Source organism: Equus caballus, chromosome 17, assembly GCF_041296265.1.
Source record: "Equus caballus isolate H_3958 breed thoroughbred chromosome 17, TB-T2T, whole genome shotgun sequence".
NCBI lineage: Eukaryota > Metazoa > Chordata > Mammalia > Perissodactyla > Equidae > Equus > Equus caballus.
In genome coordinates this window covers 83,549,737-83,572,068 of record NC_091700.1, presented here as the reverse complement: position 1 = coordinate 83,572,068, position 22,332 = coordinate 83,549,737, and the positions used below count along the sequence as shown (strand labels likewise).

Genomic DNA, 22,332 nt, shown 5'->3' with positions numbered 1-22,332 from the left:
AGATATGCCTCAGGCTTTTAAAGGAATTCTGAAAACCTCCAAGTATCTTGAGCTCTAGCAGCGCCATTATGATACGTACAGTTTCCAAAGTGCCTACTTAGAGGTGGATGACACTCATTTGAGTATGTAAAATTTAGTTGATAAAAAATATTCACTCATACCATTGACTTTGTTACTGCTTTACTTTCATCCATTTCCTGCCATATCTATTTTACTTTATTTGAGGGAGATTAGCCCTGAGCTAACATCTGCCGCCAGTCCTCTTCTTTTTGCTGAGGAAGATTGGCTCTGAGCTAACATCCGTGCCCATCTTCCTCTACTTTATTTGTGGGACGCCTGCCACAGCATGGCTTGACAAGCGGTACATAAGTCTGCACTCAGGATCTGAACTGGCGAACCCTGGGCCACGGAAGCGGAGTGTGCAAACTTAACAGCTGTGCCACCAGGCCAGCCCCCTGCTGTGTCTAAAATTATCTCCTATCAGCAAACTTTGTCCAGGTCCATCTTAGCTGATAAACCATGCTCTTCAGTTTGTCTTCCTAATCCCTCTACTGTTGGGTCAGAAGTTTTACCAATGCAAACCAACCATGACTTGGGCTGGAGTGCAGCAAATGGGTAATTAGTATTACTTGTTTCATAGTTATTTAAATAACAAGCTGAGGTTGAATTGAAAACTTTAAAAAAATATGTGTTTAAGTTTATAATTTGTTGAGTGTGGTGGTACAAATGAGTTATAAACCAATTTGATCCTGGAATAAAGATTAAGGTCTGGAATGGAAGCGTAGGAAAATGGAATCCACAATTGGTGTGTCTGAGGCGTGTTTGGAAAGAGATAAAATCTGATTTGGCAGTTCCAACATAGTGTGGTTTTGATTGAACATCGTCAGATCATTTGGTTATTGAGAACCTAAGAGAGACATGGTTTGATCACATACTCTTTCCTGATTTGGAGAGAGTGATTTCACGTTATAAATACTTGCTATTGATTGAGTCCTCTTCAACTCTTTCTCAGAGGCCATTTCGCATCTTTTTGATTTTTTCTTTTTTATTTTATAAGTTCAGCACTTCTCTTTTCTATTCTATCACTTTGTATTAATTATATTTTCTGGCTATCAACTGGATATGATACTCCTTAATAAAAGCTGACTTATCTCTTCCTCCTTACGTGTAGTGATAGACTTATCCTAATCTGTGTCTGCTGAGACATCTTATCACAACTGGGAAATCAGAGACTGTGGATTAGCAGCTCTGCCTTATGCAAATAGGAAAAGGGCTAAAGCATCTCGTGCCACATTTTCTGTATTAGCACATGTCTTTAGATATTCATAGGAACCTTAGAAATGTAGAATTAGTCAATTGTTCAATATCAAGTTTAAAAGAAACCCAGCAAATAATATTTTGAAAATGGATGAATATATCATTTTTCCAGAAGAAAATGATCAATATTCTTTAAAGCTTTTCCACCAAATAATTAACAGCTTTATTAGAGATATTCCTAGAGCAGGAGTGTGCTTTACAATGTAGCTAAATTCGTTAGGCAAAGGGAGGCGGGAACAGAGCCACAATACCAAAGATGCATTTTGAGTATAATGGCATACAGAGCAGATGCTATCAAAATACTCAGCTTTAAGGGTTGTCAGTGGCTAAATTACAGTGGATAAAAATGATCAAGTTTCTTCAACGAATTACGTGAAATGTTCTTCAGCAATCTACTCTATAACTTACAGGCTTTCAGTAATTTCTTTCTATAGGTTGCAAAAATGGAAAAATCTCTTGAAAATGCATGCATACTACTTGCCATTGTTTTCATTCATCTAATGGAGTTCTAATTCCAGTATTTTAAGAAATACTATGTACTGTTTTCATTGTCCTGCAAATACACCTTCTGTTTAAAACATTTTTCTTTTAGAAAGGAAGGGGTTGGAATTGAGGATAATAAAATTACGGATGTTCTAAATCCTTCTTTTCAAAGTCACTTCTGTACTCTTCACATTTACAGTTTTATTATGTTAGAATTTAAAAAGGTTTAAATTCGATTCAAAGAAGGCATATTTTCAAATAGTCTATCATTTAAACATTGATTTTTAGGTACTTTGTGAACACTCCATCTTGGCTTCTAAGAAGTTAGTGTGACATACCTTTTCATAAATATAATTGTTACATTAAAAAAGATCTCTTATTCCAGTCACATGACAAGAGGGGAGATATCGAGACTCCAGTAAGACATACATATCAAGGCAGAAAAGCTCAGTTACCAAAGCTCAGGAATTAACATCGCCGCACCCATCAGCGTCAATGCCATGGACTCAGTCGCTGCTGTACATCCTGCTCCAGCTGTGTCTAAAGTACTACCACCGTCTGTTTGATGAATGTGCTTTATATCACTGAGGTTCATCTCGTCGGGCATCCCTGCAGAGGCAAATAAGAAAACACACAATGATGCACGATCGCCTCCCCATGATACGTCCAGAACAGCCCTTAAACCCAAAGTGTGGACACTATTGTTTTTTTCATAGAATTTTCCATGTATTCACCTAACCCTAAATGATTAATGTGCCGCAGGTACTTCTGCTCTACTTAAATTGGAGAGTGCAAGCCCTTGAGTAGGAGTGCGCAGAAACATTATAAGAGCAGAGTGAAAAGCTTTCCAGTTTTATAAGGCATTTGGAGTATTTCTCTAATGTCAGTCATTGATTAGCAAAAAAGTAAAGAAATTTACTTAAATATCCTGAGGTATGGCCTTATTGCTTGTCCCAGTGATGTAACAACTGTGGTAATTGTGTGAAATGTTTTCTCAGGAAAATAAAACCATGTACGGTAATCCCCCCTTATCTCCAGGGGATAAGGTCCAAGACCCGGAGTGGATGAATGAAACTGTGGATAGTCCCAACCCTATATATACTATGTTTTTTCATACACATACCTACCTATGGTAAAGTTTAATTCATAAATTAGACACAGTAAGAGATTAACAATAACTGATAATAATATAGAACAATTATAACAATATACTGTAATAAAATTTACCGTAGATCTTAGCACCTCAGCATATGATTTTTTTTTTCCAAGTCGAGAACTTTCACCTTTTCACTTAAAGAAAGCACTTTACAGCTTTCCTTTGGCATATCCCAATTGCCAACATCACTACTCTTGCGCGTTGGGGCCGTTACAAAGTAAAATAAGGGTTACTTGAACATAACCACTGGGATACTGAACAGTTGCTCTGATAACCAAGAGGGCTACTAAATGACTAATGGGAGGGTGGCATACAGAGCGTGGATACGCTGGATAAAGGCATGATTCACATCCCAGGCGGGATGGAGCTGGTCACAGTGAGATTTCATCATGCTACTCAGAACAGCACTCCAATTTCAAGCTTATAAATTGTCTATTTTTGGAATTTTCCATTTAACATTTTCAGATCATGGTGGACTGCAGGTAACTGAAACCGCAAATAGCACAACTGTGGATAAGGGGTTACTGTGGAAGGAGAAATGATTAAATAGGACGTTTTTAAAAAGTAGAATTGACATGGATCACATTTTTATTAGACGGAAATATGCGTGGGATCCTTATCGGAAAATATCAGAGAATAATAAGAGCAAATATTAAATGTTATCCTTTATACACCTGCAGAGCTGTGCGCATGGGGGTGTAGACGTCTGTCAATAGATCAAAGAATTTGTTAATAGGGTGGACTAGGGATTGAAGTTAGGGATGAAGATCTTGATTAAAAGTGTTCGATTCAAAAAAAAGATGGGCAGACTTATAAACCAGTTGCATCCTGTTTATTTCTTCTGTGTGTTGTAAAACCTGACAAACTGAGGAGGAGATCAGTTCCCAAGTTATTGGGGATGATATAGTTACCTTCCTAAAGCATTTACCCTACTATGATACCCCCAGGGAAGCATTGATTCATCACTTACTATCTAGTGCCACCAATGTTCTGAGACCGCACGACTGTCTGAATTATCTCATGACATCCACTATCAGTCACAATTAACGAGCTTAAATTCAATGTTACGACAGCCACAAATATTGACATCATAATTACAGTGGGATTGAAAAAAAAGCTTCATATAAGGAAAAGTCAATATTTATATAATTAGGTCAATGCATATATATAATTCAGAAGGTAAGCTTGACTGTATTCAGGGATGAGAGCATTAAAACGAAGTGTGACTCCACTCATCTGACTTATTGATTTCATAGTCTGAACTCTTGCATTATTATTCATTGTTTGGGTACTGGTTTTGCCCTTCTGTGTCATTAGGCAAGATGAATAAACTAGTGATTCGTTTTTTTATAGGGACTGGAATGGAGTGTGAATATTTTAGTCATGGTTTTATACTTCTTGTTATGCTAGAGCTTAACAAGGAGCTATGAGGACTCTAGGCGATTAAAACAATTTTTTTTGTCCGAGATAACTATATCAATTTGAGGTTTAAGGGATTTGCTTTTGTTTTGAAAGCACTGTGAAGAGGTGTGTAGATTGGATTCGTGAATAACTTTTCCTTATGCCTTTCTGAGCTGGGGATTTATGGGCCAGGGCTGGGCTGGGTTTACGGGGTGGCTTGGTGAGTAAAAATATGTAAGCAGAAAGATGTGAAATCTTATGCCTGCCAGCCAGGCAACGCCAGGAGTGATATCCCACCTTTAATCAGACGTCACTTTAACATCTGAGGTAGAGATGTTACTAATAATGTGATTGTTCCAAGGATCATGGTCCCTGGAGATAAGAATTATATGAAAAGAATTGAAGACCCCTTGAAGAGTCAGGGCTGCAGTTTTGGATAAAATCACAAACTGGCCTTGACGACTGTTGAGAAATCTGAGCATGCCCAGAAGGCCAGCCCCACAATTATTTGATGTGATGATTGTTTTCTTAAAGGAATTTAATTAACTAAGCTTGTAAATTATACCAAAGCTTAACCAAAGACCCATAAAAGAAAAATTAGTTTGGGGATTTATTACATTAATGAATTAAACAAAAACAAAGTAATTTTTGAATAATCTTTTCTATGCATAATAGCAACACACAAAGATGCCGCTAAATATGTATTTCTGCCTTTGGTGGCCTACAGTCTGGTGGGGAAAGACAGATAGTCAGGTTACTACAAAAACAAGTGTAATATTAAAACTGGGGTCCATGCCTGGTGGTTAGTGTCATGAAGTATGTAAAAGGGATGTAACTCAGTCAGGGAAGTGTCCACTAAGGAGGTAGGGATATAGATAATTGGCAATATCTATAGAGTACTTGCTATGATGCTGGTACTATTCTAAGAACTTCACGAATATTTCCTCATTTAATTCTCACAAAAAATTCATGCAGTAGGCACAGTTATTATGCCTGTTTTTATAGATGAGAGACTGAGGCACTGAGAGGCTAGTAACGTGTGAGCCGTGGAGCCAGGCACACGTCCAATCTGGACCCCACCTGTGTTCTGATCACCTGCTGTGCTGACTCCAAGCACTTTGCTGGGCGCCAAGAAATCAGCGTTTAAGTTGGGAACAAAGAAGCTCAATTATGTGGCCCAGAGAGTTTCACCAGGAGAATTTTTTCTCTTCCCCGATCCGGGATGACTGAGTATGAGCTAGTTTTGAGTATTAATCAAGCAACTGGAAATATTCAGAGTTAGAATTCAGGTGGACAAGTAAAGGAGGATGCATCTGAATGACCTGACGAATCTGAGAGGTTTGTAGCTTCCCTTTGTCATGTACATGGTGGCCTTTTCCTGGTGGTGGGGGAGAGTGTGGGTATTTCTCTCTACTTCATTTATCTGCATATTTTTAAAATTCTCCTAGTTTTCCTAAACAATGAGGACTACATGTTTAAAGATAATTTGTTCTTTATTTTTAGTAAAGAAAATTGAATTGCATGGGCAAGAATCTATTTGTTGTAAAACGTACCCACTGCTAGCTCTGGGTCAGGCACACCGTTTTGGAGACTGAACATACACTATGCACTTACGAGTTTTTTCTTCATACTTTAATAAGTCTAAAAAATATTGCTGCCAGGTGCCTTTTCCACCAATGATGAAAATATAGGGCAGATTTCTATGTTGGGAGCAGGACTATAGGTCATTATTTGAATTCAATTAAGTCAAAATAATTTATCTCTAGAAATGATCTGTTTTCAAGGTAATATGGCACCTCAAAAAATGTCTATTATCTACTCTTCTTTTAATGATTATCATTGAATGGATGAATTGAATAATGACTCTTTCTCACAACAGTAGGATGAGTTAGGTAGAATTGTCTTCCCTCGTCCTCCACATTAGGAACAGGTGCAGAAGAAGGTGACGTGGTTGTGGCTGGATCCCTGGTGTGCCCCAGTCCCATGAGGTTCTCTTTGATGCCAGCGCCATGCTCTTTACCTCTACACAATCAAAGACTGAACTTGACTCAAACTCTAGCTCTTTCACAGTCTGCCTGGATGACTTTAGACGTGAACCCTGTTTTACAGAACTTTAAGATGAGAGCATTTTTAGTGAGAGAGGAGGGTTAGTCAAAATACAGTGCTGACTAATTGATTAAATAAATAGTCTGAAAATAAGCTAGATTTTTATCCCGAGTATTCTCTAAAGAAGTACTTATGGGACCAAAGATTTAAGTATAAATGAGGAAGCAAACAAAATGTATAGGTGATATTTTTATTTATGTGTAGGTGGTAGAAAGCATATTGATTTTTAGGCAGAATCTATAAAAGAAAAGATTAATAGTTTTAACTTCATGAAAATAAAGAACCTCTGTATAACATGGAACAACATAAAAAAGTAAAGTAAGGGGACAACTAGCACTGTGGAGAAAATAATGCAGGAAATATTTCTTTAGGATAATGTCTTTAACATAGGATAATGTCTTTGACATAGAAAGCGTTCTCGTAAATCCATATGAAAACCACAATGTCCCCACAGAAAAATCCTGAAAGGAAATAAACGGATATTTATAAGAAAAAAGTTATCAAAAAAATTGGAAAGTCCTTTTGTGTGTGTGTGAGGAAGATTGTCACTGAGCTAGCCTCTGTTGCCAATCTTCCTCTACTTTATGTAGGATGTTGCCACAGCGTGGCTTGACGAGCAGTGCTATGTCCACACCCAGGATCCAAACCTGTGAACCCTGGGCCATCGAAGCAGAGTGCGCAAGCTACCAGGCCAGCTCTTGGAAAGTCTTTTTTACTGGAAACCAAACAAATACAATCTTACACATGATGAGGTGTCAATTATCTAATGTCCAGTTGACAAAGGCAGGGCAGAGAGATGACAGCTAGTTTTGGCAAAAATACAACCCTTTTTAAATAAGTTGGCCAAAATGTATAGAAAATGTTTAAAATGTATGTTTACCTAGACCCAATAATTCCACCTTTATGAAGCAATTCTGTGGGACTAATTAAGAAGATATGCACATATTTATTCACAAAATGTTAATCTATACATTGTTAGTGAAGAATTATAAGCAATTAAGTGTCCATTAGTAGGGAAATCAGTTAAGAAAATTAAGTGCACTTATTAAAAAATGATTCAAAAAGTAGATATTTATTTGTACAGAAAAATTTGTTCTAATATAATTTATTATTTTGGTGAGGAAGATCTGTTGCCAATCCTCCTCCTTTTTCTTGAAGGGGATTGTCCCTGAGCTAATGTCTGTGCTAATCTTCCTCTATTTTTTTTTGTATGTGGGAAGCCACCACAGCATGGCTTGACAAGCCACCTGTGTAGGTCCATGCCAAGGATCTGAACCCATGAACGCTGGGCTGCTGAAGCAGAGTGTGTGAACTTAACCACTATGCCACTGGGCAGGCCCCTGTTTTAATATAATTTTATATACGTACTTTCATGATCTTTAAGGTTCTTTGAACTCTGATCGTCTATGGCTGCCTTCTTTGAGGGTAGGGAATCTCTTATTAATTTCTGTATTTGCTTAGTAAGCATTTAGTAATAATCAGGTGAATGAATAAATTGATGAAAGTAATCCGGGACAGAGAATTACAAAATTATAAAAATATGTTTCTCCAAGTCAGTTTTTTTTACATTTTTTCCTCTCAGCTTTATTGAGATATAATTGACATATAACATTAAATAAGTTTAAGGTGTACAACATGTTGATTTGATATATTTATATATTGTAAAATGATTACCACCATAGTTTTAGGTAACATCTCCTTCATGTCACATAACTACCACTTCTTTTTTGTGGCAAAGATGTTTAAGATTTAATCTCTTAGGGACTTTCAAGTATATAGTACAGTATTATTAGCTATAATCACCATGCTGTACATTAGCTCCCCAGAACTTATTTATCTGGTAACTAGAAGTTTTTACCCTTTGATCAACTTCTTCCCATTTACCCCACCTCCCAGCCCCTGCCTGGTAACCACCACTCTACTGTTTCTATGAGTTTGACTTTTTTAGACTCCATATATAAGTGGGATCATACAGTGTCTTTCTCTGTCTGACTTATTTCACTTCGCATAATTTCATCCTCAAATTTCATCCAAGTTGTTACAAATGGAAGAATTTTCTTCATTTTCATGGCTGAATAACATTCTATTGTATATATATACCACATCTTCTTTATCCTTTCATCCACTGACAGACTCTTGATCTGTTTCCATATCTTAGCTATTGTGAATGATCCTGCAGTGAACGTGTGAGTGCAGATATTTCTTCAAGACCCTGTTTTCATTTCTTTTGGATAAATACCCAGAAGTGGGGCTGCCGAATCATATTATAGTCCTATTTTTAATTTTTTATGGAAAATTCATACTGGTTTCCATAGTGGCTGTACCAATTTACATTCCCACTAACAGTGCACAAAGGTTCCCTTTTCTCTATATCCTTGCCAACACTTGTTATAATTTGTCTTTTTGATATTAGCCTTTCTAACAAGTGTGAGGTGATATCTCATTGTGGTTTTGATTTGCATCTCCCTGATGGTTCGTGATGTTGAGCACGTTTTCACGAACCTCTCAGCCATTTGTATTTCTACTTTGGAAAAATGTCTATTTAGTCCTCAAATTCAGTTTCTTTTAATAGAAAGGAAATATATTATGGCAACACAGAATGTAGAATAAAACTTTAGAATTAGATGTGAACTTAGAATTTCATATCTAAGAAGAAAAGTGGCAAACAAAATGGAAAATATCCATTGTAAGGAAATTAACTTCACAAGTACTTTCTGGATAAAGTTGCTATGGATCTTGTCATGTTAAATAAAAATATTACTCTTGGTTACTACTTCCTCGGCTAATGATGGTCCATTATACTAAAGTCAGCCATGAGTATATTGGCTGGACATTAGGAAGTCTAACTACTCTTAGATGGCTTAGTATATCAGTTTGCCAATTTTTTTTAGTGATTAACTAAGTCAATCAGATCCTATCTCCTAGGGAATACGATTAACAGGTGCACCCAGGATGTTGAGTCACTCGAGCCCACGATATATCCTAAAAATTGCTGAGTTATTTTTCAGTTTTACGTGGGGACGTCCATGAAACCCAATAACAAAAGCAGAGTGACTGTATGGTTGAAGAGACAATGTCCCTGATAATCCCATAGCGTCAAGAACACCTTAATTGAATGTCACCTCTGTGATTTCCTACTTCACTTTTAGAGAGTCTGACCAATACATGGGCTGTTCTCATGGCGGCTTCTCCCACTCTCTGTGGGACAGGGGCATGAGATTTAATTATAGTCTCTTTGGTTGACTCTTTCTAGCAATGAGTAGCCTTCTTTTATCCCCACAAATTATGAAAGAATAATGGACTAATTCTAATTGGGAATAAGTTAAACAATGTATTGAAAAATTAATAGGAAATTGTGACTATAAACCAAAATTTACTTTAAAGTAGTATGACTAATTGTGATATTTCATGTCTGGGTAATGTTGGGGATCATTATCATTTATTATTGCACCAAATGAATTATTAGTGGCTCTCCAATAATTAGTGATAAATAGATTTTTTTTCAAGATTGAGTTTTAGCACAGAGGATATTGTTTGGATCTTTTGCCAGTTCCTGATACTATATTTTATTCCATAATGATCTTACAGGTCTTGTCCCTAAATTTACTTCATTGATTTTTGAAGACTTTAGAAAGGAAACAGACACACACCTCATACTGAAAATACTAAATTATTTTAAATAATTTTGTAATAATATCACTGTTGTGATTTTTTAAAACCATTATTGTGAAATTTCTTCAAAAACTAAATTTAAAATAGAAACTTTAAAAGGTCTCTTTTTTGCACAATTGGTAATTAAAACCAAATATTAAAAGTATATCTATTAAATAGACTGCAGGCTTCAGTTATATACTACAGTCCTTAGTTCTGAGAATTTACGGGTAATTTGAAATTCTAATTAATGATTCTGAAAACCATTTTTTAAAAGTATAAGACTAATCAAAGACTGCTACTCATATTAACAAAGTCACAAAATATTATATCTTGTTTAAGTTAGTGATATTATGAGTTTAAAATACTATTAAAAATTAAAATAATAAAACTATGTCTATACCTAGACACATGGTAGTGATAGTCTATGGTACCAAAGATAAAGAGAACATTTTTAAAGTATCCAGGGAAAAGACAGATGGCCCTTAACAGAACAAAATATTAGATTAGTTTTCAAGAGCAATAATAGAATCTAAAAGAAGTATATTTTATTCCGAACATGAAAGAATGTAGAGTTCTATATAGAGTTAAACTATGTGGAAGAAACAAAGGTAGAAATAAAAATATTTTAACAAACAATCAGCATTTTTAACATCCCCAAACAATTCTAAAAGAATTATTAAAAAGTACACATAAAAATGCAAGAAATTGGGGGCCAGCCTGGTGGCGTAGTGGTTAAGTTTGCATGCTCTGCTTTGGCTACTGGGGATTTGCAGGTTTGGATCCCAGGTGTGGACCTACACACAGCTCATCAAGCTATGCTGTGGCAGTGTCGCACATACAAAATAGAGGAAGATTGGCACAGACGTTAGCTCAGCAACAATCTTCCTAACTAAAAAAAAACAAAAAATAAAAAATAAAAGAAAGGAATTGAGCCCAAATGAATAAGTGGGATGAAAGTTGTAATAGTGATCAAAGTAACTGGCAAACATTCACGTTAATGTATTTAAGTGTGTTGGTTGAAAAAGCAACAGTAACAAAATGGTTAATTTAGGGAGTTAAAAACCAGATATAATTAAAATACTTGAAAATAATTGTTAAAACATTCTAAAGTATTTGAATGTTTGAGAAGAAGTGAGAAATATTAACTTTAGGTTTTGTCAAGACAATAATGTATTTTAATGAATGTTAAAAATTCAAGGCTGAGCACTTAAAGAATTAATATGGAATATATGCATTCCTAATCAATTGAGGAAAAGGGGGTTAATGAAATCTAATAGAAGTCTGGAGAGAACAAACACACAAACAAAAATGCCCAGTAGACAGAAAGCACAAAATCAGATGTTAGAACCACATGCAAATTAGTAATCTCTAAATAAAATGAATTAAATTAAATTAGAACACAGACACTTGGCTTTAAAAAAAATCCAGCAACACACCAAAATATAAAGATACAGAAAGCATGAGAGAAAATGTTTGGAAAAATACTCTCAGGGTAAATAATATCCAAAAGAAAGCTAATGTCATCGTATTAATAAAAGATAAGATGACTTTTAAGCATTAAAAGGATAAAGAAGGTCATTATATCCTAACAAGAGAAATAATTCACACAGATATAAAAATTGTGAGCCTGTTACTTTAGCATATTCTCAGAATAAATAAACAGTAATAAAGAAAAATAATGGATAGAATAAAATATTAAAATGGACACATCCACAGTCAGTGGGGGATTTTAACCCCACTACCTCAGAGATTGATAGCTCAAGCAGGTGAAAATTAGTGAAGATATGGATGTTTGGGGGAGGGAAAGAACCCCACTGGCTCCCACCACGGTCCTAGTACACTTCTCGCATCTCCTCGTCCTCCCTCGCCCACTCCTGCACGTGGAAAGGGAGCAGAGAGTGCTCTGGATAGTAAGTTGGGAAGAAAGAACCAACATGCTGAGCGTTTGGGTTTCTCATCTTCTTTTGGATTTGTCTGCCCACAGTGAGGATGCCTTCTTTCCTGCTCTTCACTATGGTATAAACTGAGGCCAACTCTGTTCCTGCAGGGAAGACCTGTAGTTTTCTAGTTATTCTTCTGACTTGATGGTAATTCTTGGGTGAAATGTTAGACATCATACGTAAGCACATCCTCCAGTCCAGTTTTTAAGAGTAAAATAGCTGATCTTTTTATTTTCACCTGTTTGACACTTGTGCTTGTGTTTTAATTGGTTCTGACCTCAGGAGAAGAAAGGAGTGTTACTTTTGCACCTACTCCGAATAGAAACTTTCATAAGCTTGATCTAATAAATATGGTAGATAGATAGATAGCATCATGAAGTTAATGACCAGTGCATATAGTAATACAAACACTCTTTTAAAGCACACATTAAGACATTTACAAAAGAGACTGCATATCAGGGTACTAAGTAAATAACAATTAGAAAGTAATTTAATACAAGGAATATGAATTCTTTGACCTCAGTACAATAAAATTAAAAGCCAAAACTAAAGGAGAACCATGCTGCCTACAGCAAACCTCATGTAAGGACATAAAAGGCCTAAATAAAGAGATGTATCAAGTTCACAGATGAGAAGACAAGTTTCGACTATGTCTCTTTCACTGTGTCCTGAATTTTCATCAAGATGTCCCTTAGTGTGGGTCTATTGGATCCATTGTGCTGGGCACTCAGTGGGCCTTTTTCATCTAGAAACTCATGTCCATCCGGGGAAACGTTCTTGAATTCTTTTATTGATGATTTCCTGTCCACAATTTTATCCGCCATGTCTAGAACACAATTTTGATTTTGGGTACGTAGGTAGATAGATAGGTAGGCAGATAGTTAGCTAGATAGATATAGATACATATTTGTCAATCCTCTTTCTTTCAAAATAATATTCCTGTCTTCAACTGTGTCTGGAATTCCTCCGTTCAGAGACTCACTGGTGTAGTTCACATTGGTGTCTGTTCTGGTTGGTCAATACTCTTGCTGTAAATGCTAACTATTTTTGATGACTATCCCTGATATAAAGATTATTTTCATTAAAAATACTGAGCTTTGGGGACTGGCCCAGTGGCGCAATGGTTAAGTTCGCACGTTCTGCTTTGGCAGCCCGGAGTTCGCAGGTTTGGATCCCAGGTGTGGACATCGCACCGCTTGGCAAGCCATGCTGTGGTAGGCATCCCACATATAAAGTAGAGGAAGATGGCACGGATGTTAGCTCAGGGCCAGTCTTCCTCAACAAAAAAAGGAGGATTGGCAGCAGATGTTACCTCAGGGCTAATCTTCCTCAAAAAAATAATAAAATAAAAAGAAATACTGAACTTTACTCCATTTTGCAGGAAACTTACTAGTAAAAGATGAGTGTTCCCTCCCCACTGATAATAATAAATAGGGCAAGACGACCTGCTGCATTATAGAGGAATGATTGCATGCACCCTGGGGGACTGGCTGGCTGGTTGTTTTACCTTTGCATTGCCTAATCCAGGGTGCATTTGCTGTATAATCTTGTAAGCCTTGTTTAATGCCAGAAGAAGGCCTAGCTAGCTATAGAACTATTGGGATAATTGGAAAATTGAGGGTTGCTATACTTTGGGCCCTTTCAATGTTTTTGTTTACTTGGACTTTTTTGTTGGACCTGTAATGCATATGTTTCAGATATTGGATTGGGCATAGATTAAACAGACATTTTCACTTACTAGTATTTGCTAAAAATTAGCTGCAAGAAGTAAAATGTGAACACTGATGTGGAGGCAACTATTCTCCCAACTGCAATGTAAAAATTAACTACAGACAAAATTTGCCCGTTTTACTTCAGTAAGTGAAGAATATTAAGTAGCTAATCCTTAGAGCCTAAAAATTGTCGAAATGTCTGAGAATGTTGTGCAACAGAAATTGTGAAGCTTATTAGATTTATTAAATGGAAATGAATTATCTTGGCTTATACATACAATTCGTCATGTGTATTATAAATCAATATATTTAACTTAATATTTCAAGTTCTAAATTAAGTTATTTTTTAAGAAGAAATCCTGTTGACTCAAGGGATAGCTAAACAAAATATAGGGAACTAGCCATTGCCATCATCCCTGAGAAGAATATCAACATTATTAGTGAAAATAGCCACAAAGCACAGTGCACATGGGGACAAGTATGTCAGTTGTGGGGATGGCTCTCTGCTTGCCCTCATGGTGTTCTCACTTGGGGTTTTGTATTCAGGTGGGACTATATAACATTTTAAAATATATTATTTGCTATACTTTGGGTTGACAAGACATTATGAAAATAACAGGTGCATGAGTGAGGAGGGAGCACTCTCATATTGAAAGCAGGTGAATTATGCGAATGTTGAAAATTACAGGCTCACCTTCCCTGACCCAGTATGGAAATTCTTCCATTCTTGCATCATATCTCCCGGAATAAATAACATCCATACTCATTTTCTCTCAACGCCGCAATTCGTTGTTGCCCCAGTATCTAATTCCATGTGACATATGATAATAAAATGCCTAGCTTTCCAACTACAGTAAGTTTTTTGGCATACACCTAACCACAATGATGTCAATTCTTTCTGTCCTTGTCCCTATCCATTTTCCAATTGTAAACACTGCTGTGTTTTTACCCTGTGTGTATATATTTTCTTCTTCTCATCATCACTCAGCTTAAGACTGTTTAAAATATATACATATATATATTATTTCACTTATATTGGGGTTCATATATTGATTTCATCTATTTAGTTTTAAGCCCCTCAAGGTCATGATCATATTTATGTTTTCTTATTCCCTGGGCTTATAAGTAACTACTCACAGTATCTTATATTTGGTAGAAGATTTTTGAATATATGACTTTCTGGAAATGTTTGATATGTAAATAGTCACTTAACTCTTTCTTTTTAATTTGTTTAGATTAGAGCTACACAGAATCCTAGCATTTCTGTTAGAAGGCAATGGAGTATAATAGAAAGAAGCTGGGGTCAAGCCCCAGAAACCTTAGAAAATTCACATAGTCATTGAGATTCAGTTTCTTCATCTGTAACATTTACATGATAATAATAGCTTCTCCCAGGATAGATGTGAAATTAAATGAAACCATAAATATGAAAAATGCTTTGTAATTTTTTTACATAGACAGAAATATGGTTATTATTTGAGTATTAGAGGCTGAGGCAGGCAAAGTGAGTTGAACAGCAAAGTTTCCTTGAATAGTAGCTGATAGAGTCAGAAATAGGATGCTAGTCTCCCGGCTTCCAGTCAGGGCCTGGCAAGGAGACTTGCTGCCTTAGAACAAGCTATGTGCGCCGTTACAAAAGCTAGTCAGATACTGTACAACGTAAATAGGAACTCAATAAGTTAGAGAGAGTCATCTCTATACAGAAATAATTATTATACAGATAATTCAACTGATTATATATTTATGTACTTAAATTTCAAAATTTAGCAAAGATGATTCTTTGGTTTTGTGTAGGATGAGCCCACACATAGCTGGCACCTGGTAAACGTAGTCGAATAAATACATTTCTACAAAACTATGGCCTCAATAAACATTGGTCACATCCCAAAGAAAACCTTCCATACAACACACTCAACTTCCATGTTTTCCTGTAAAGACAGATGCTCATCTGGTTTGCAAAGATTTTTTTTTAAGACTTTAATTTTTAAATCAATTTTAGGTTTACAACAAAATTGAAAAGGGAGGTACAGAGATTTCCCATATATCCCCTACACCCACACGTGCATAGCCTCCACCCTTATCAACACTGCTCACCAGAATGGTGCATTTTTTACCAAAGATGAATCTACCTTGACACGTCATAACCACCCAAAGCCGTAGTTCACCGTAGGCTTTAGCCTTGGTATTAGACACTCTATGAGTTTGGACAAATATATAATGACACTTATCCACCATCGTAATATCATACAGAGTAGTTTCGCTGCCCTAAAAATCCTCTGTACTCCGCCTAGTCATCTCTACCCTCTACACCGCTGGTAACCACGGATCTTTTTAATTGTCTTCATAGTTTTGCCTTTTCCAGAATGTCATATACTTGGAATCATACAGAATGCAGCATTTGCAGATTTGCTTCTTTCTCTTACTTTTACATCTCTCACATTTAAAGTTCCTCCATGTTTTTTCATGACTTGATAGCTCATTTCTTTTTAGTGCTGAATAATAGTTCATTGTCTGCATGTGCCACAGTTTATTTATCCATTCACCTATTCAAAGACTTCTTGGGTGCTTCAAGATCTGGCAAATATGAATAAAGCTGCTATAAACATTCTTGTGCAGGCTTATGGGTGATTTATGGGGGGCAGGTTTATTAAGTTTTCAGCTCTTTCTGGTAAATACGAAGGGGCACAGTTGCTGGATCTAGTGGTGAGAGTATGTTTAGTTTTGCAACAAACTACCAAAGTGTTTTCCAAAGTGGCGGCACCATTTTTTGTTCCCACCGGCTATGTACGAAAGTTCCTGTTGTCCCACCACCTCACCAAACTCTGGTATGGTCAGTGTTCTAGATTGGAGCCTTCCTATTACACGTGTAGTGGTATCTCATTGTTGTTTTAATGTGGACTTCCTTGATGATACATAATGTGGAGCATTTTTTCATATGCTCATTTGCCGTCTGTATAGTTTCTTTGCGGATATGCAAATGCAGAATTTGGGTATGTCTATTAAGGTCCTTGGCCCATTTTTCAGTCAGCTTGTTTGTCTTCTTCTTGTTGGATTTTAAGTGTTCTTTGTATATTTTGGATAACAGTGCTTTATCAGATGTGTGTTTTGAAAATATTTTCTCCCAGTCTGTGGCTTGTGTTTTCATTCTCTTGACATTGTCTTTTGCAGAGCAAAAGTTTTTATTTATTTTTTAAATCACAATGCTGTGCATTAGATCTCCAGAACTTATCTTCTAACTGCAAAAGAAGTTTTTAATTTTAATGAAGTTCAGCTTATCAATTATTTCTTTCATGGATTATGTCTTTCGTGTTGTATCTAAAAAGGCATTATTCCCAGAGAATTTTAGGTAAACCAAGTTTCCCTGTAGGTTTCCCATGGAACTCTATTTCCTGATTTTTAGGAGAATATGGGAGCTTTGTGCAAAGAGAAAGTTATCATTTCAAGGATATTCTGATGTAAAAAAGGAAACTAGGTCTCTTAAGTGATTGGTGTTATGCTGAGGAAGGGTCAGTTTCAACATAGAATAAGGTAGGGAAAAATCATTTTCAAGTGCAGAATCCAGAAAGAATGTGTCCATGGAGGTGGGTTTGGAGGATATTGCACAGTAGAACACGAGTAAATGGGGACTAGAGGGAATTGATTCTCCATGAGCATTTCCCAGTAGTCTTACAATATCACTCTGCCTCCACCTACAGGGTCAAATGCAGTTCTAACTTCAACAGTCAATACTTCATGAGTAGGAATGGTGACAATGAGAGTAGTAAAAAAAAAAGAAAGACGTTAAGATGGATATATTTTTATTTCTAAATCATAATCTGTAGTATATGTACCTCCTTAAAAAATTTGTACACTTCTATTTTTAAAAATTTCCTTGGGTATGTGAAGCAAAATTTCAGCAGCTTGTGCAGATCAAGCTTCCAGAAGTTGTCTAAATATTAGTTAAACCAAATTTCTTGTATGAAGACTGTCACTTACTACCAGATGGTATACATTATGCACATGTTAAAGGGCTCTCATAACATTCTCACTAATATTAGCTTGTTTATGGAATACTAAGGCTGTGAGGCTGTGACACAAACTGACAAGATCTAGGATGCCACTATTCTATTCTCACCTCATTCTGTATTGCATAAATAGAGCAGTGTAGTGGGTGCTAAGTAGGATCTCAGAAATCCTTACCGAAATAGGATTCGATTACATTAAGGACAAAATGAATCCCGTACCCAACACCAAATTTATCCCCCAAACAAAATCTACTTTATTAAATTGTTGTCTTCAGACAGTAGCTGTCTGTCTATGTAATAGGGTTTCTCCATCTTGTTCATGTAACTCAGGGCCAATTTTAAATGCAAAAACTTTTTTCATACTCCCAGTTTAAAAGATTGATTTTGATTATAATGTTAGTTAAATATGTATTACTGCATAACCACGTAGAAACTCTTTTTATTTATGATGTAAAGCTAAATAAACTTACAAATTAAAGTCAAACAATGGTGAAATTAACAACATTAAAATTATCGCTAAACTACTGTGATGGATGACTTAGTCCTCCCGACTTTAAATCCCCACTGTACCGTGGATATACACAGCTGATGTATTAGTTCCTTTCATGCATCAACTTGGCTGAGCCACAGCCTGCCCAGATATCTGGTCAAACATTATTTTAGGCATTTTGGGATGAGATGAACATTTAAATGGGTAGACTGAGTAAGGCAGATTGTCTTCCTTGGTGTAGCTGGGCCTCATCCAATCAATTGAAGGCCTGACCAGAACAAAAAGGCTGACCCTCTCCCAAGTAAGAGAGATTGCCTGCCTGACTGCCTTTGAACTGTAAGATTGGCTTTTTCCTGGCTCTCGAGCTTACCGCCTTTGGATTGGAACTACACCATTGGCTGCCTTGGGTTGCCAGTTGGCTGACTCTTCTTGCAGATCTTGGGACTTGTCAGACTCCAAAATCACATGAATCAATTTCTTATAACAAATTATATACTATATTATATATACACTAATATATATATACACACACCCTATTGGTTCTGGTTCTCTGGAGAACCCAGACTCTAATACAGATTTGGTACCAAGAGTAGTTTTAGAGGAACAGAATTTTAAGGATGAATTTTCTGAATTGGTTATGGGGTTTCTGGAGCTGACTCTCTAATCTGGTTAGATTTAAAGATGCTAATGACTCTATTTCCAGTAATAAAGAGAGGACTGATGGTCCTTGGCATGATCCGACAATAGAGATACACAAAATATTTCCTTTGCATACTCCTAATCAACTATGCATAAGAAGCAAATATCCGGGTGACTGTGTCTATGATACTTTCACAAATTTTGTCAAACTAATGAATAGGTTGGACAAAGTGGGAAAAGAAAATGATGAGTTCAGGGCCGCAAATTTCCAGTTCAAGTGCTGCATAAATGACCTGAAAGCTTCTGTGTGAGCCCTGAAGTACACTCTTGTCTCCTGTAGCCACAGGCCCGAGTTTGCTGAAAATCGAATGAACGTCACTTTGCAACTGGCTGAATTACAACATAAATTGAACTCCTAGCCTTGGAGTGTATCTACTGTTAAAGTGAGGGCATTCTTTGGGAAGGAATGGGGTCTCAAAAGTTGAAATAGGGATGTATGGGAAGACGCTGATTAAGCTGGGGACAGTGAGCCCCTAAATTCTGATGAGTCTTCTTTGCCAGTAGAAATGGCTTCTCCATTCCCTTCTGAGGGAATGAACTCTGTATTGTCTGAGGAAAATATAATAGTCTCCCCTTAAGCAGTTGACATTGTGACAATGATGATTCTCCTCAGGATCCGTACCCACTACCCCTCTTTGCTTCTAGACTTGTAACTAGACCCAAGACCCAGAAGGCCCCTAATGATGAAGAACAAAGTGTAACCCATGAGGAGTACATTACATTCCAAAAGAACTACTTGAGTTTTCTAATTTACACAAGCAGAAAGTCAGGGAACATGTGCTGGTATGAATACTAAAGGAGCGGAATAAAGGGGGAAGGAACCTAAAGTAGGATCAGGCTGAATTCATTGATACAGGCTCACCAAGCAGAGATTCTGCATTAAATGTTGTAGCTCAGGGAGTTAGAAAGGGCTTTAACAGTTTGTTTCATTGGTTAGCTAAAATATGAGCCAAAAGGTGGCTCACAATGAGCTGGTTAGAAACACCCAGACTGACCTTGGTTTAATGTGGAGGAGGGGATTCAAAGGCTTAATGGGATTGGAATGTTAGAGGAGGTTTATCATTTAAGACCTACTCATCCACCCTGAAGAGTCCAGAAGACAAACTCTCATCATGACTATGAGAAATACACTTGTGAGGGGGAGCCCAAGCATCCTTGAAGAGACCTGTGATGGCTCTTCTTTGTGGGCTAGTCCTTACAGTGGGAACTGAGGTCAGGGAATTGGGAAACAAATGTAATGGTAGTAATTGAATCCCGGAGTGGAAGAGGCCAAGGGGTGTTACTCAACCACCAAAGGCAGGTGGGTGTGGTGCCCATAATAGACAGCAGAGTCAAGGGAGCAATCATGACAGTCTGGGACGTGCAGACATCATGTGTTGGCTAGTTGATCATGGTGTTCTTAGAAGTGAAATAAATAGGAAGTCTACTAAATTCTTACTTGATCTGTATAAGGACAAAAATTCTAGGTCAAGTGAACAAAGTCTAGCTTTAATCATAAAAACTGACAACCATATCTCCTCAATCAAGACTTGACAGTTTACAGATCCAGGAGGGATGCTGTTTGGAGCCTTTGGCAGGTCCTTAGGATTTAAGGGCAAAGCCCTGCCATCCTCTGCAGATAACTGCTCTCCTTTTGAGAAACAGCTTTTGGCCTGCTACTGGGCCTTAGCAGAGGCTGAATGCTTAACCATGGGCCACCAAGTTACCATGCAACCTGAACTTCCCAACATGAACTGGGTGTGATCTAATCTACCCAGCCATAAAGTTGGGCCTACACAGCAACACTCCATCATCAAATGGCAGTGGCATATATGTGATGGGTCCTGAGCAGGGCTTGAAGACACAAGTAAGTTACATGGAGAAGTGGCTCAAATATCCATCCTTCCTACTCCTGCTAAACTGCCTCTGTCTCCCAGCCTGCACCTGTGGCTTCATGGAGAGTTCCCTATGATCAGTTGACAGGAAAAGAAGACTTGGGCCTGATTTTCAGATAGGTTAACATGATACGCAAACACAACCTGAAAGCAGACAGCTGCAGCATTACAGTTCCTTTTTGGGACATCCCTGAAGGACAGGGGTGAAGGGAAATCTTCCCAGTGGGCAGAACTTCAAGTGGTGCAGCTGGTTGCTCATTCTGCTTGGAGGGATAAATGGCCAGATGTGTGATCATACACCAGTTCATGGCTTTGTGGCCAATGGTTTGACTGGATGGTCAGGAAGGAATATGATTGAAAAATTCGTGAGAAGAAGACCTAGGGAAGAGATAAGTGGATAGACCTCGCAAAATGGGCAAAAAACACCAAGATATTCACATATGTGAATACTTACCGAAGTGTGACCTCAGCAGAGGAAGATTTTGGTAATCGAGTGGATATGATAACCTGTTCTGTGGATACTAGCCAGGATCTTTCCCCAGTTACTCCTGTCATGCCCCAATGAATTCACAGAGTAGCCCTGGTGGCCAGGATGGAGGCTATGCATTGGCTCAGCAGGATGGACCTCAACTCACCAAAGCCAACCTTGTTTCAGCCACTGCTGAATGCCCAATCTGCTAGCAGCAGAGACCAACACTAAATCCATGATACGGCACCATTCTCTGGGTGCTAGCTGGTGGCAGATTGACTACAATGGACCACTTGCATCATGGAAGGGGCAGTTTTGTTCTTGCTGGAACAGATACTTACTCTGGATATATATTTGTGTTCCCTCCATGTAATGATTCTGCCAAAACTACCACCCAGGGACTTACGGAATGTCTTATCCACTATCACGGTATCCTACACAGCATTAATCAGGTCAGTGGAACTCACTCGCAGCAAATGAAGTGTGCCATTGGGCCCACAATGATGTAATTCACTGGTCTTACCAGGTTCCCCACCATCCTGAAGTAGCTGGTTTGATAGAACTGGTAGAATGGAATTTTAAAGACTCAGTTACAGTACCGGGTAGGTGGCAGTACCTTGCAGGGCTGGGCCAACGTTCTCTAGAAGGCTGTATGTGCTCTGGATAAGCATCCAGTGTATGGTCCCATTTCTCTGATAGCCAAGATTCACGGGTCCAGACATCAAGAGGTGGAAATGGGAATGGCACCACTCATTATTGCCCCTAGTGAACAACTAGCAAAATTTTTGTTTTTCGTTCCCATGACCTTATGCTCTGTTGGCCTAGAGGTCTTCGTTCCAAAGGGAGGAATGCTTCCACCAGGAGATACAACAATGATTCTATTGAACTAGAACTTAACATGGCCACCTGGCCACTTTGGCCCCCTCATGCCTCTGAATCAACAGTCAGAAAAGGGAGTTGCTGTGCTGGTTGGGGTGACTGATCCTTGATACCAGGGGGAAATTGGATTACTACCCCACAATGTAGG

General features: G+C 37.6%; 1 protein-coding gene across 1 annotated transcript in view; it reads right to left on the bottom strand.

The window, feature by feature from the left end:
* Positions 1 to 1,027: 1,027 nt before the first annotated feature.
* GPC5 (glypican 5) overlaps positions 1,028 to 22,332 on the bottom strand; it is a 1,274,841-nt gene continuing 1,253,536 nt past the window's right edge. Inside the window, exon 8 of the mRNA XM_005601372.4 lies at positions 1,028 to 2,409. Coding sequence (XP_005601429.2) covers positions 2,252 to 2,409 — 158 coding nt within the window. The 3' untranslated portion in view covers positions 1,028 to 2,251. The remainder of the gene's footprint in view (positions 2,410 to 22,332) is intronic.